The sequence below is a fragment of the Thermobia domestica genome, chromosome 6, assembly GCF_964235325.1.
Source record: "Thermobia domestica chromosome 6, izTheDome1.hap1.1, whole genome shotgun sequence".
Lineage (NCBI taxonomy): Eukaryota > Metazoa > Arthropoda > Insecta > Zygentoma > Lepismatidae > Thermobia > Thermobia domestica.
Genome location: NC_137459.1, coordinates 46,939,050 through 46,955,938, shown reverse-complemented (window position 1 = coordinate 46,955,938; position 16,889 = coordinate 46,939,050). Strand labels below are relative to the sequence as shown.

At 33.1% G+C, this 16,889-nt stretch overlaps 1 protein-coding gene across 1 annotated transcript in view; it reads left to right on the top strand.

Annotated features, from left to right (window-relative positions):
• LOC145687975 (UBX domain-containing protein 7) overlaps positions 1-7,229 on the top strand; it is a 57,110-nt gene extending 49,881 nt beyond the window's left edge. The window contains exon 10 of the mRNA XM_081761596.1: positions 200-7,229. Within this exon, the coding sequence (XP_081617722.1) occupies positions 200-358 (159 nt within the window). The 3' untranslated portion in view covers positions 359-7,229. The remainder of the gene's footprint in view (positions 1-199) is intronic.
• Positions 7,230-16,889: the final 9,660 nt, after the last annotated feature.

Here is a 16,889-nt window from a genome sequence, read left to right as displayed (position 1 = left end):
TAGATTAAGTTTGGTGGTTTAGTGAAGTAAGGTAGAACTGGTAATACGATGAGTCGGTAAGAGTGCAGGGGAGCACAAGAATAAATTATAGGGAAAAGTTGTAAATTTGTGTAATATAGGGGAAAAAAGATTGGAAACATATTTATTTATAAGTATAGTGTAGAATATATATAATATGCTTTATTTTAATCATTTGCAGGATCTAGTGACATTCGCTGTATCCCTAGGTTTCTCAACTGAGGATTATGAATTAATAACAAATTTTCCCAAAATAAATTTATCCTCAATGTCAGAAGATACTCCTTTGAGGCAAGTTGGCCTCCATTTGCAAGAAATTGTATTTGTTCACCCACGGTGATTGAAGACAACTCGTGTTGAACTTTCGTTTCATGTTCCATGTAAGGACCAAAATTGGCTCCAACTGTGATGGTCGTACCTCGTAATTTAAAATGTGTTCTCCAAAGGACTTCCACTTCCCTACGTATATATATAAAATATATATATATATATAATACACATTTAGCTGATGCATGTGATATATTTCATGTTTACATGATGTTCTACGAATATTGGGGCGTATTTCCTTTCGTTCTATGAAAGTTGTGCGTGTATGTTCGAGATTTGTGTTGGTGAATTAGTACATTTGATATATATATATATTCGATGACTTTATACTATATATTGCAAGAATTTTATTTCGATACTATTCACCGATTGGTGAAGTAAATTGTTACTTTTTTTAAAGAAAAAAATGTGTGACCGATTCAAATTATTTGCATGATTTAATGTGTAACAGCTCGTTCAGAATGAGAACAATGCGATGTTTTTTTCCTGCCGTTATTTTTTACAAATCGACTGGTCAAATTTAAATTTGTTATAATACTTCAAAATAAAAGAATATTACTTTTATTTCCTTTACATGTTCTATACAACAGTAGATAGATAAGCTTTAAAATGCGCCTGTTACTATTTTTTTAACTTGCCTTTACTAAGTTGTTTTTGTTGTGATTTTTTTTCCTGAAATCGTTGGTTTTGACAGATCTTTTACATGGTAAGAGAAAATAGAGATAATTTTCGCAATTATATAACAGATTTTCACGTTTCAAATACGTCTTTACACTTGAAGAGAGGAATATAATTATTTTGGCATATTCTACAAGCAAGATGTACATAGTACATTCAACTTTTTCAAAATTCATGCAACAAAAACCTTTTTCTTTTCTTCTGTTGTGTCTTTTACATTTGAGAAAACAATGGCTCATTGTACAGTCTTTATCAAAAGTATACACCAGTCATATATATTATTTATGACTTATGAATGACTCTCATATAGAAATAAATGCTTGTACGTACCGTATGTTCAGAGTGTTTCTCCCCTTTTATTTCATTTCCTATATACTGGAACCATCATGAGACAGCTCTTGAAGATAGATCAAGTTGTAATTACATGCCGCTTTTCAGTGTTCACTGTTTTCAATATTCAGTGAAAAGTTGAATTCATTAAATGCACAGAAGGTAAACAAATCAAGGAAGTAATTACAACTCGATCTATCTTTAAGAGCTAATACCTCTGAAAATGCTTCTAGTGTATAGAAAATTAAATAAAAGGGAAGAAAATAACCATCAATTAAGATATATATATATATATATAAACATTTATTTTCTATGTGATATATAATTGCGTAAACATGAAAACATATTATGAATGACTAAATTAATTGAGAACTAAAAATATTTGCTTTCTTTTTTTTTTTACTGTGCCTCTCAAAATTGTAATAATTTTTGTATTCAAGTCTATTCATGGCTCTCCCAGATGGAACAAAGTATTTTCAGCACATGACGTTTGAATAGCAGCTCGAAATCCATTGTAAAAATATTGTAATTACCAGATATACACGGCCATGCTGGAATTACAGAAGTTCATATAATGAGTTACTGTGTTCTTCGGTGTTGTTCCCTCACTTGTATGTTGCTGTACACTCCTGATGATAAATCCACTATTTTATTGTATATTCTTATTAAAGACTTGAATGATAATTACACAGATACTTCTATAGTTGATTACAAGCATGTGCACTTGAATAACAACGATGTTATTTCAATACCCTTGTACCCATATCAGAAATATCTAGTAACTGGCAGTGTGATTTTTTTTTCTATAAGCAAAGCTACTCGTGATATATTTGACATTTATATCAAGTAATGTACATCATCATATATTTCCTGTAATCCTTCACAAAAATAACTTTGTAACCTTATGAGTTTTTTGACAGCATTTTCATGAATAGCAGTGCAACCATTCTTGTTTTTATTTGTACTAAGAACATATTGTACATACGATGGTAGCACTCCTACTCATGAGAAAACTCATATGCTTACAACAGTATATTCGTGAAGGATTACAGAAAATATAATACGTTGTACATTACATTGGTGTAAATGTCAAATATACCGCGTAAAGCTTTGCTCGTACCAGAATTCAATTTCTCACTGTCGGTGACTAGATATTTCCGATACGGGTACAATAACACAGTTAAGTGGTAACCTCAAAGAGTTGATTTTAACACCACAGGTTTCTATAATCTTTTATTGTGTAGTTTCAAAATTTGAATTGAAACAGGGGGGAAGGGGTAAGTGTAAAAAAGAAAACTGTATAATCTGAATAGGAAATTTATCTTAGATATGTACATCAGCCGTGTTGCGAGCGGTCGAAAGTAAGAGCAAGGAGCAGTCGTTTAATACCGTCCTCAGCACTGTTGTCAGTTAACATACCCCCTCCCCTTTCTTCTCGTCGATAAACTCAGTGATTGGAAATTAAATATTAATTATCTTTGTTTAATTCCCATAATCCTAATTTTACTGATTTGCTTAAAATAAAGCTTCCTTTTGTCTTTCTGAATTTATTGCTAAAGTAGAGCCACAAATAGTTTTTTTTTTTTAATTTTGAGACTGTTGAATACGAGAGTATACACAGAATGAAGCATTTAGATGTAACTTAAAAACTGTCTTCAGTAATAGCCAAAGAATTACATCATTTCTTTGTCAGAGAAAATTTTATTAAAGTTGGCTCATTTAGTTAACATTTCACTCACGAGAACATGTAGGGCTGGTATTCACTTTTGATGATTACTGTACAATTTAGTAAATTTATCCTTGAGACATTTGTCTAAATGGGGATATGGACTTAAAATGGAAACTAGACTTGTTGCTTAAAACCAGGAAAGAGTTGAAGGTATTTTAAGGTTGCAGTATTAAGGCTTCTGTTAATGGTAATTAATTAGATATCTGAACATACGCGTGTGTGTGTGTGTGTGTGTGTCTAATTGTAAATGAGTATGTACAGAAGGGGACAGATTGTCTTATGTGTATATATATATATAATTATTTTTATTTAATACTAAATATAAGTTCCTCTTAAAAAAGAAAAGAAAAGAAAAAGCTTTTGGAGAATAGCACACGGCACCAAGAATTGAAATGGTTTCAGAAAATTTGAAGTAACCTACAGTGTGTATGAAAAAAATAATAATATGCAGGTCAATATAAAACTTCTAAATTCCCTTGCGAATACCGTGCGTTTGTGTATTTATGTATGTATATATATGTGTGTGTGAGAGTTTGAATTTCGCTCAATTTCTGTATTTTTTTTAAAAATAGGTGTTGTGTATTTTAGAACTTGCCAAAAAAAAAATCACTATTTACATAGAAAGTGAAAGTCAAATGACTCAAGATATAAGTAATATAACTGAGATTTATTGGTAGAATTTCTTTCTTTCAACCTGTAAGTTTTCCAAGTATCATATTTCGAGTTTTCTTTCCACTATTTGCTACTTCTATCATAAATGTACTGATTGGTATTCCGGGATCAAAAAATCTCTCCTTTTGTGCAAATGTAAGGTTGATGTAAAAAGGTTCCTCATTTTTGTTTTAAAACCAGTCACAACTTGTGCTAGTAGAAGACACATTTATGAACATTCTTCACATCTCACTTTATGTTCCTTACGAGACGTAAATGAAACTGAAACAACCTGTTAAAAACAGTCAAAGTCGCATTGTAAATATTAAAATTTATGTATGTTACTATTTTCTTATCTCAACAGAGAAAACCAAAGTCATTGTCATGAATAAATTTTTGTCTAGAAGAATTATTTATTTATTTTTTTAAAAATTTTGAATTCAATTAAAAATTTTTAATCATCTTTTTGAAAGAAAAAAATGTTAATAAAAAGTATTATTATAATCTCTTTATTTTTTGAGTATTGTTAATACAACTGTTTTGGATAAGGAATCCCTAAAATGTGTCAAACTTTTCTTATCAAACGCTTCTCTTCAAGAGAAATGTGAGATTTTTCAAAGCTGAATCTAAAGTAGAAAGTTTGGAAAAGAAAGGAAAAAATGGCCTTTTTGTGTATGTAATTTGACGAATTGAATGAAGTAAATAGCTGATGCAAATTTGTTAGATTACACACAAAACGAGCTGTTTAGCAAAGTTGGCATGAATAATATAAATTTTTCTTTGAAATAAGTTTTTTTCTGGTGTAACCTGTGTGTTGATGAACTATCGCATTTAAGTGTTGTTTCACTTTTGTACCGTGCTTACTACATTAACAAAGGAAGTTCTGGAGAAAAGCACTCGCCTGCAGAGAAAGGAAGCATGCTATTTGAACGTGTTAAGTACATTATTAGCAACGAATACTGACATAGGAATTGAAATTATCGGAATAACAAAGAAAAAAAGAGGGGGGGGGGGTTTGCAGTAACTAATGGGTTTGTCAAAATTAGTCCTTATACCGTTTACAATAATCATAGGCTAGAGATGAAGATTGATCACTGTTGTTCTTCTGTTCTATGAAGAAATGACGCACCATGAACATTTCCTTGCACCATGAACATTTTATAGGTGCAATTGAGTTGCATCCGTGAACGGAACAGTTCGCATGACCAACGCGAAAACCAAATTCGACAGGTGATTCAAAAGGTATTTAATTTGTTCGGTAACCTGACTTGTGGAACGCAAACTGAAACAATCCAATGTATCGCGGTGATTGGAACTGATCCATTAGCATGGACACAAACTTTATTTGATTATTTCACTGGTACATCAGAACGTCCGGATGAAAAAGTTTCTTACTATGTACAAATCTCCTGCCATAATCTCTGATTGGTCCAAACACATCAAATGGTTGTACAAATCGTGTTCAGTTCTTTGGTATATTTCCAACCATTACGTCTTTGCCATCCGTCGTTCAACTTACAATGGACAATTTGTCTGTGAATGGACCCCAGTGATCAAGCAGTAGCAAGTTCAAACTATCAGGCTTCGCCATGGGAGAGAATGCTTCGGTTTTATACTTCTGGCATCCTTCTCTCGAAAAGTTCTCAACCATACAGGAATTTTATTAGCATGTAATCAGCATGAATTGGTCTTCCAAATGGCATGCTTAGTTTCTCTGCAAGCGAATGCTTTCTCCCGAACTTCCCTTGTAAGCAAGTTAAAAAATTTCTTGTGTTTATTACGAAAGTGAAATTTCATGATTCGATTAGAGCGAGCTACTGTTTACAAAGTAAGTTCATTGAAATTTAGTATTTACTCGCATTGCCATGTGTTATTTAAATAATTCTTCGAAGTTGATTTATATAATCTATGTTTGTAGTTAATGAAGGAATTTTGATTTTGTTACAGCTTTATATGTGTTTTTGATTCCATATGTGTAATTTCCATATTTGATCTTTCTGTTGTATGTCTCAGCCTTTTATTAAACAATTCGAGTTGTATTTTGCTCTCTTTATTAAAACGTGAAATGCTTATGAGCGAAAAATAAACAAATATTGTACCCGAGTGACTAAGTTCTCTTTCATGTCCAGGGAACACATTTAAACACTATGCGTGAGACAGGATTTTATGTCCCGTCCATTTAAGTAAGCCAAATATATATATATGTACCGTACGTTTTTAATGTTCATAGTAAGAACATCATAGTCATTATATATTGGATTTTATTACAATGTTTAGTAAAGTAAGTGAAATTTATTATTTTTTTTTTTTCATTGTGTATGATTTTACATATGGCAACTACAATCTGTTGTGTTAAAAAGTCGTCTTGTAAACAAATTGGCAGATAACCAGTAACTTCTAGCTTGTGAATAGGTGCGAATTTGATTTGCTGTCACTGAAATCTGTGACAGTGGTTCTCGACCAGTGTGTCGCGGAAAGGTGACAAAACTTATCCCACAAAGTATTTTTATAAATTTGTATAAATGGCGTTCGAAAATAGTGGTAAAAGAGACCTGGCTCGAATCTGGGATAACGTTAAAATTGTTATGGTCAAAATGATAAATGCAATAACCTATAAAAATAATCTGTTTCCATAAATTACTGTTCCATTTTGCACGATGAGTGATTCAGATGGAAACATTTATTTCATATTTAACATCCCTTTCTAACCCAGAAGTTGTCTAGAATAATAATTTAAAAAAAAAAGAAAGAAAAAAATATATTAGCATCTGAACCTACATACTTCCACCGGAAATTGAACTACTTGTGAGCCCTGTACGCCTTTTAGTCTTTGAGGAACTGTTTCAAAAATCAAAAGTACTTTTATTTTATGGTAGTAAACTCACTGAATCTTTCTAGAAATAAACTGACTATGTTAAAGCATTCAAAAATTAAAAATAATTGTGGTACTGATTCTTTTATACATTTTGTGTAGTCGAATGTCAATGGTTTTGATGCTCACGTATGAATTTAAAATATGAAACTAAAGGGATACAACTTAGGGTTGTTGTTCTTTTTCTTTTCTTAAATATACATATACTAAAATTCTGTAATATTACTGGAAAGTATATTCGAGGATTTGCACTGCATATAAGTCATGGACATTCATATCATCTTAATGGGTGTGTCTTGGTTTAATCTTGATAAATTTAAGCTCATACTTATTTCAAAACTATAAACATGTGTCTGCATTAAATTGTGTTGCAGTTTAGACTAGTTTTGAAGACAAGACGAGATGTTTTCACTGCCATTTTTAAATTACAAAGGATGTTATCAAATGACATAAACAGTCGTAATAGTAAAGTGTGTAACAAACTTTGTCGATGTATATCTTGTAAGATTTTCTTTGAATACAAATTGTATACTGAGTTCTCAAAACTATAGGTCAGAGTTATACTCTTTTGTATAATAGGGTAATACTACATAGTGGAGATAAATAAATAAGAATGAAAATAAGTATCCTTGTTTTGTTTTTTTGAAATTACGTAGTTAATTAATCCTTTGATTAGTGCTGCGTAATTAGAATGAAACTACCCATGCTACATTAACAAAAAATGGGCTACTTACCAATGAATCCTCCCTTGGAAAGCCTAAATATTTCTTTCAAGTATCCCCAAAAAGTCTACCAAAACATCTCACCGAATTTAAAAGTTATTTTGTCAATCCACTAAATAAGTCAGGCATTTACCGCCTTCAATACAAATGTGACTCCTCATATATAGGCCAAACGAAACGCAATATTAACACTCGAGTTAAGGAACATATTAGATAATCAAAAAAGGTACAACAAGAGGGCATGTCCGGATTGGTGCTTCATTTAAAACAACATACACATAAAACAGGTTAATGTAATAGCAAAAACCAAAAAACTACGGGAGATTAAAGAATCATTCTTTATTCATAAATACAAACTTGCTTTGAATCTGGATAGTGACAACATTGATAGAATTTGATTAACTACCTTTGATGCATATTTTGAGTCTGGCAATAGTGACGTAACAGATACCTCGCTATGTTCCATTCAGTTCACTCCTTTTCAACTTGGCTCTGCTCGTCACAGTTTAGAATCTACTCTTTACGTTACATTTATTCATTAAATGGTAGGTATTCCTGGTTTTACACCTTTCATCTCCTATCCGTTTTTATCCTTTTCACCTTGTCACTAAGGACGGAACCAGCTTTCAAACGGAGTTCCGAAACGTTTGAAAAATATTTAGGCTTTCCAAGGAAGGATTCATCGGTAAGTAGCCAATATTTTGCTAATTTGAACCATCCTTTCATGCGCCCATATAATTGTACCCATGCTACAGTTAAAATCAGTGGAACCAAACTTATTTTTTAAGGTTGTGTGCTAACTGAAGTCAAACCATACAGTAAACTTTAAATAAAATTATATAAAAAAAAAAAATAATAAAAAAAAATGAAGCTCCCGAGGCTTTGATATATTTTTTTCTGCTTTTATGTATAATACATAGTAAAAAGTCTAAAGATCCTCCTCATATTGTGAAAATATAACTTTCTAACATTTTTTCAATTTTCATAAATACTAGTGTGAACGGAACAATGTTGTAAAACAACACAGAAACACGTCTCTTGGGACTGACAGAAAACTTGGACCGGGGTTCTATTCTTCACTAATCAAGTGTATAGGTTTTTCTATCTTCTTACATACAGCTTGCTTTTCCTCATAAGAAACACATTCTTAATCATTGGGTGAGATGTTTAACTTGTCGTTATGAAGCAGCAAAACCTTATGATGTAATAGATTGTCCGTCAAACATATGGTTTTAAAGTTATTGTCTTTGAAATGTGCATTATTACTCAGTTGTTGCGTACATGGTATCCCTACTCTTCAATCTATTCCTTCATTTCAGTGTTTAATTTCCGGATCTCCATGTATTTGTTGAGCCACAGTGAATGAATCAGGCCCCCTATCCCTTCTGCTGGGCTACTTTACGGATGAATGAGTAAGAATCTGTCCTCGGGGGAGAAAAAATAGGTAAAACAATGGAAATGTGGGAAAATTAGTCACTTTCAGTCTAAACGAACTAATAAAATGATAGAAGGTTTAACATGCTCTTTCAATACTTAAGTCAATAAAAGAAAATATTTAAAATAAGAATGAACAAAGGCAATGAAATGTACAGTGTTATTAAAAACAATAAAAGAAATGTAAAACCTCTCTTTAAAAGGTTGTATTCTCACAACTATACGTAGAAAAAGTTAGTATTTGAGCTTCACATTTATTTGATTTTCTTCTGCTGATACGTACACGTTTCATATAGCTGCTAAAGGGACGCTGAACTCAAATCAAACAAACCAATTTTTCTGCTTATGGTATTCAAGATCTTTTTGAACAAAGTGCAAGGGACAGACAAGTCGAAACATATGTACTTAGAAGAGAGAGAGCATAATATTGGCAAACGTTTCTGTACTTACAGCGTGTGCTTACTTCCGGCAGAAGGACAAGACAGATGACAACACAAGTAGTTCAAGCAATCTAAGCATTTTACTGGAAGAAAAGTCTTAACTTCCGAATACATTTCGACAAGAGAAAGGAAATGCGTCATCAAAAACTTTACTTGGAGCGTTGTTCTACCAGTGTCAGTATACTTAGGAAGCTAAGGAGAGAGAAAAAAAAATATTGGAATAGTCTGGGAAATTATTATTTCTGTTTTCTGTATGTGTTTGTTTCGTATCTCCAAATGAATTAGCTCAAAGTCTAGTGCTTAGTAAAAGAGGTATTCGTGGTGACTAAAGAATGACAGTACTTACCACTTAGTATCTGTAGGTGTTAGATTAAATCCTTACGTTTACCAAAGGTATGTCCACGTTGCTTACTAGTATTGACACAAAATTCTGTGTATATTCTGTACAGAAAATTACAAAATTTCAAAGGAATAAAGCAAAAAAGGTAGGTTCTGACAACCATTGACAAGATTAAACAAGAATTTTAGGAATGATCCAAAAAACTGGATCAAAAGATTGCGATCTTGGCCAATAATTAGATGTTGGGTCAGGAGCCACAAAATTTTTTGAACGGCCTCTAGATAAATCGAATTTCCGTATATTTTACAGAATAAGCACATCAAACTGAGTTAAGTGGTAGTTTTGGTTTGGATACACTATATGCAGTTATCCAGATATAAAACGTACAAGAAAACGTTTGGTTGAATGAAATATATTGGATTTTTTGAATCAGGGTCCACAAAAATTTTGAATGGCTCCTAAATCGATATTTTGTATTTTTTACGGAATAAGGACATCATATTGAGTTAAGTGGGAGTTTTGGTTTGGCTACAGTATATGTAGTTCTCCAGATATAGGCCTTCAAGAAAATTTATAATTGAATGAAAAACATTGGATTTTTTGGATCAGGGCCCACGAAAATTGTTAATGGTCCCTAAATCGAGTTTTCGTATTTTTAGCGGAATAAGCACATCATACTGAGTTAGTGGTAGTTTTGGTTTTGCTACACTATATGTAGTTCTTGAGATATAAGGCCTACAAGAAAATTTTTGTCTGAAATATATTGAATTTTTTGATCCAAAAAGAAGGGAAAAAAAACTATGATTGCCCATGTAACAAGACATAAGGAATGGATTAATGTTCTGTTTGATGGAGAAATAGAAATAAGGGCGAGACTAGGAAGACCGAATTTTAGAATATCTAGATGATATATTAAAACAAAGATTAACTAACATTATATTGTACATTCCCTAGAAAACCTTTTTCCATCGATTAGGTTTACTCTGAGTGAGATCATAATGAGGAATACACATGTAGATAGCACTGCGTTTTCATAATGTATTACTTTTTCCAAACTTGATTCGATTGTCGCTACTGGAAATTCCTACATGTACAGTCATGTCCAAAATTATTGTCGCATGTCTATAAATATGTTTTTGTAGGAATATATTTGATAACGAATTCTCCCGGTATTTCTTATAATGTTAGTATGTATATAATCGGCAAAGACATGTATATGGCAAATCTCGTGTCAAAAGAGCAGCAAATAAGAACAATAAATCGAAAATAAAACTTCCTTGTCCATCTAGCAACATTTTGTTTTACTCACTCTAATTTTCATATTTATAATTCTTTTCCTATAAAACTTATCACAATTATACATTTCCCGATTATACACATAGTATCAGTATTAAAAGTATCCTGCAAAATAATTATCAAATTAGATTCTTACAAGACAGTTACAGATGTGCGACAATCATTTTGGACATGAGTGTACATTTAAGTTCTCAATAAATTCAAGATTTGTGTTTATAACTATTTGTGATGCTCCGTATTATTCACTGTAGAGAGCAATTGAATAGAACAAAATGAGATCATCGTAAGAGAATATCAAGAACTTGGTGGCATTAATCGTTGAAAGTCTGGCTATGTTCAAATTTATGGAATCGGTGTTGGAATTTCGCTTAGAGAAAACAATACATTAGAAGGTCAAAAGTAGCGCCATCTACATTTGAGATTTTATCCTGAGCTCACAGCAACTTTAACTGAAAGAAATAAGGTTTTTGTCTCCTTTTAACCTACATGCTATAAACGTGGGAGTTAAAGATGTTTCCTTGAACTTTTGGATCAAAAGATCGAATATATTTCAGTCAAGAAATTTCTTGTACACCTTATATCTGGAGAACTACATATAGTGCAGCGAAACCAAAACTACTACTTAACTCAGTATGATGTCCTTATTTCGTAAAAAAATACGAAATCTTGATTTAGGGCCCATCCAAAAATTTTGTGACCCCTGATTCAAAAAATCCAATATAATTCATTCAACCAAACGTTTTCTTGTACGTCTTATATCTGGAGAACTGTATATAGTGTATCCAAACCCAAACTATCACTTAGCTCAGTATGATGTGCTTATTCCGTAAAAAATACGAAAACTCTATTTAGGCGCTCTGTTCGAAAAATTGATTATTGGCCAAGATCGCAATCTTTTGATGCATGTTCTTGGATCATTCCTAAAATTCTTGACGAAGATTACAATCTTTTGATCCTTTTTTTCTTTCTTTCTTTCTTTGAGAGGATCATTCCTAAAATTCTTGTTAAATTTCTTTAAAACTTAGGAAACATGTTTTTCCTTCATTACACTGCCGCATTACAAAATTAATTCTTAGTGCTACAAAGATTTCTTTTTTAAATTTTAGCCGAGATAAAACTATCAGTGGAGCCGCTGTGGCTCAGTGGTAGAGCACTAACTTCTGGTATCTGGGGTCGTTGGTTCGATTCCAGCTTGCACCAAGTGAACTTTATGGTGGACAAACACCGTGTACATGGGTTTTCTCGTGGTTCTCCCATTTCCTCCCACTTTATTCATTCCAACATTGCTTTCATTTCTCATCATCATCATCATCTTTAGCCTAGCAGGCATAAGCGTGGTACGTAAAATTCGAAGATTTCATTTCATTTCATAAAACGATCAATGTAAGCTTATAATTTAGGTCCCGATCTGCACATACCGTCGCTGATATTAAACATGAAAAGCAATAAATAACAATACCTCCTCTGACAAGTCGTTTCCGAAACCCTTTTCAACTAAAATTATGCAAAACTTGATACACTGACCTGAAATGCATCAGAGGAAGTAATGTTTTGGGGACGCGTTTCTTTATGTTAATATATATATATATTGCTTTAGTAGAACATTCAGTGTATATGGCCAAGATAGAGGTGAGCTGCATTCAATCGATCTGTTTTTTTCTTTCACAACATGATGTTCAGCAAATCGGTTGAGATGCGGCGCGGAATTCAACTATACGAGAATCGGCTAGAAAATTTCTGGCTTGACCCAGAAAGAAGCACTTCTGATTGTTTTTTTTTTTTTTTTTTTTTAAATAGATTTTATATGTGGGGGAAGATGGGGTAATAAGAGACAAAATTGCTGGTAGTTTGGTTTATCATCAGAAAAAAAAAAAAAAAAAAGTCCACAGCTTACTGTATCTTTCTGTGTACAATCCTAAAAATTTATTGCTTTTAGGTAATTTCTTTACCGTCTTTTCTGCCTTTCAGAAAGTGTTTACCAAAAACTTTAGGTACATAAAATCAGTCTTTTTCCTGAACATTTTTTTTTAAACTTACCGGGATGTACTTGAACCTGAACCCACAAAGTGAGGGTGATATATATATATATATATATATATATATATATATATATATATATATATATATATATATATATATATATATTCCCTGAAAGTTTTGGTCAAGGTAAGATCAAAACTGGTTACTAAAATTGGGGATGTCTCATGCATTCCGCTTGAGGGCAGCACTTGACCCATTTTTATTAAAATCTTTAAGCGTGTCCATAAAGTCTGTTGCAACCCCGAAAAATCTCAAACGGTAAGACAGATATGAAAACAGAAAAACATGTCTTTCATCATTTCAAAAGTACAACATATCAAAGTAAAATAAATTGTCCCAGAGAAGGTCCAACTCAAAATTTTTAAATGGAAAGGGGGATCAACTTGCATATCATATGGAAGTTGGTGTTAAATGAAAGAAGATAAATGAAGTCTCGACTCTCTACGATAAGCCTGTGTAAAATGGCGGTGGGTCAAAATATCAGCAGAAACGTCATTGAAAAGTCTATGGCCACCCTATTAATCTGAAACTGCGAGACAGGTGAAAAAAAAAAAAAAAAAAAACCTAGAAGATATCAACACGCTTTTGTTGACATTTTGACCCACCGCCATTTTGCACAGGCTTATCATCAAGAGTGGAGACTTGTTTCATCTTCTTTCACTTAACATCAACTTTCATACGATACTCAACTTGAAAGCCTTTCCCATTTCAACATTTTGAGTTGGATCCCGTCTGGGACCCTGTGAGGGATCCTGGAACTTTTTTTTTTTTTTCAATCATTATGCTTTTGAAATAATGACATATCCATGTTTTTGTTTTAACACCTATCCAACCGTTTCAGATTCATACGAGTGGCCATAGACTTTGCAATGAAGATTGTGTTGATATTTTGTGGGTTCAGGTTCAAGTACATCCCTAGTTAGTTATAAATGTTTCTAAAAATGTTTGTATAAATTTGTACAGCATTAGTAATACTTCAAAGGGGAATTGTTCCAGATTTTCTGTGATAAATGAGCTTGCCAAAAAATGCGTCTCTCTTATTACCTTTTTTTTCTGGGGTAATAAGAGAGAGTCTTGTGGTCTTTCCAGGTTCAGTAACTGAAGATTAAAATTCCACTGGCCTCCTCATGGTAATATTCAAGAAGTGAATAAAGTGTTTATTTTTTATGGTCCTGTAAATTTTATTAGGAAATAATCTGTTCATCGTTAAAAGAGCAGAACTTGTAAATATTAAGAGGCTTTATTCTATTAAAAAGAGAGAATGCTTCGTTTTAAAAGTTTTGGCCTAAGTCTACTGTTTTTGGGCTTAAAGTTTCATTCCATTATTGTGGAAAGTATTCGCGCAGGCTATTTTTCAGTTTGGAATAGCCTATTTAATTTTGTATAGTCTACTGTGTAAGAAGTAACTGTAGCATAAAGAATTGTTTTACGATGTGGGCCCTACATTTTTAATAAAAGAGGTTTATATGACTACAATGTGTTAATTCTGTCATTCCAAAATGTGCAAAATGAGTGAAAACTTCATAAATTATGAAAGGCTGTAATTTGTATAGTTTGTAATTAAAAGCATTCAACTGTCAAGTACGACTTTCACTAACCTTAATTTTCACATGGCAATTGATCAAAAAGTAGCAAGAATAAAAACGTGTAAAAAGATAAGGCAGTAGAATACATCTTAGGCACATCTCTTGTAACCCCAGTTTGAAGTCTGATCGCCGACAAGGCACAGCATGAAAGAGATCTGGGCAGCGTCTTTTATTACCCCATACGGGGTAATAAGAAACAACAACTGAACTTTAAAAAACAAATAATTTTTCGCAGTCATCCTGTACATTGGGAAGAAATAAAATAATTTTCTATTGTGTTGCCCAGTAACAAAGTATATATACACAAAGAATAAAAAATGTGACTTGAAAACTGTTAACATTTTATATTACTTTTGTCTCTTATTACCCCAGCTTCCCCTATTCCCTATGAGATTACATGTTCTGATGTTTAACTGTTTCTTCTCTGCAGGTGGATTATGATCCAGTATGGAGTCAACTTTAAATGAGCTGCGCATCGCCGATCGAGTAGTGATTCGGTATCTGTTCCTAAAGGATCGGACGAGAAGCAGATCCATGAGATCATGCAAAATACCTTACAAGATAATACCTCATTGTAAGCAAGAGTAAAGTGGAGGTTGGGTGAAATGAAAGGTGAACGGCAGTCCCTCAAACCTAGCGTCAGCGGAGTGATTTCCCAGACATCACGAAGTCTGATCGCCAATTGATACAATAAACTATTGCAACACGCTTAGGCATTCTAAGGAGTGCGTGCATATCATCATTCGCGACCATTGAAACATGCACAAGGTGGCTGCGCATTGGGTTCCCCAAAACGTAACGGCTGACCAAAAGCGCATACTGGTGGTTCTCTGAGGTGCAAATTTTAACTAATCATGCAGAACATGGAGATTTTCTGAGCAGGCTTGTGACTCAGGATAAAACATGTATCATCGTTTTGACCCAGAGATCAAACAGGGATCACGATAGTGCAGATATTCCTTAACTCCTCCACCGAAGATTTTTTTATTTTTATTTTTTTCTTTTTCTTTTTTATTTTTTCAACCTTCCGCAGGCAGGAAGTGATGGCGTCAATTTCCGGGATGTACAGGGTGTTCTCATCGATTTCTTACAAAAAAAGATATAACTATTCTATCTGGCCTTGTTTTCGTATTGTCAAACTAAATACAACAACACACTGAGCAAGGCTATGTGATAATATATAAAAAAAACAACCACGTAACAGTTATTGTGTTGATACTTTTTTTTTTTTTTTACATATTATCACATAGCCTTGCACAGTGTGTTGTTGTATTTAGTTTGAAAAAAGACATACTAATAATGCAGTATATCACTCATATCTGTTGCAGCCCCTACAACAACAGACTCAGGTTTAAGCGACCTGGCAAACTGGAACGCTGTGTTCTCTTTCTCCATAAAAACGTGCCGTGTCACACTGCTCGCCAGACACACCATCAACTGCATGTGTAGGGATTTGAATTGATCCAAAATCCATCTATTCACAAGACTTAGCATCTTCACACTATCATCTATTCCCTGTCATTAAGGTACCTTTGAAAAGCAAGCACTTCCGCACGGACGAAGCTGTTATGGATACTGTAAATGACTGGTTCCACATTTTTTTTTTCTGCGGTTTAGAGGGACTAGAGCACCTCTGGAAAAAGTGCATTCAAATTCAAGGGAACTATGTATAACAAAAAATTTCAGCTCGCTAGTACGTTACTTTCCCCGTCAGGCAAGAAACTTTCTAACTGACCCTCGTAGCAATCAGCAGCAGTGTAGTCACGTACTTACGAAAACTACCCTAGTAGTTGGTAGAATAAAAGGGCAAATATTAGAACAGGAATTATATCGCTATAATTCGGGGCAACCGACTTACTCTTGCAGGTTCCATAAAAATAAGATCAAGTCAGTGAGGTGGACAGGTTTTTACACCTGAAATACTTATCATGTAATTTTGGATTTTAGTTCTCAGCAGTGTACTTGTGTAGCAGTTTTCGTGAATTGGAATTAATTTATCGTTCTCGAGGACGAGAAATCAATGTATCTAGCTCTCGACTTCGGGAAATCGTTTAGGGCAAATTTATAGAGAGGGTAGGAGTCTGAATTCCATTCAATTCTCATTTGTTAAACCCGTCAAGAGGGTTGTATAAAATATATTTAATTAATATTATCCCATCAGATGAGGAACAAGAGCTTGATACAAAAGACGAGAACGTTTTACAATTGATATGTGCTATTCATATGTAACAACAAAATACAAAATTTCTCTGTGATGACATGAAAATCGAAGAATAATCTCAAATCCTGCATTACACACACACATAAAAAAAATAAAAAAAAATCATTAAGAAAGTTACGTGCATACATGCACAATTCCTAGATGATGATGTGTACTGCTCCTTCAAGGGCACAAATTTTTCTCGAGCTCCAGATGACGAAAGCAG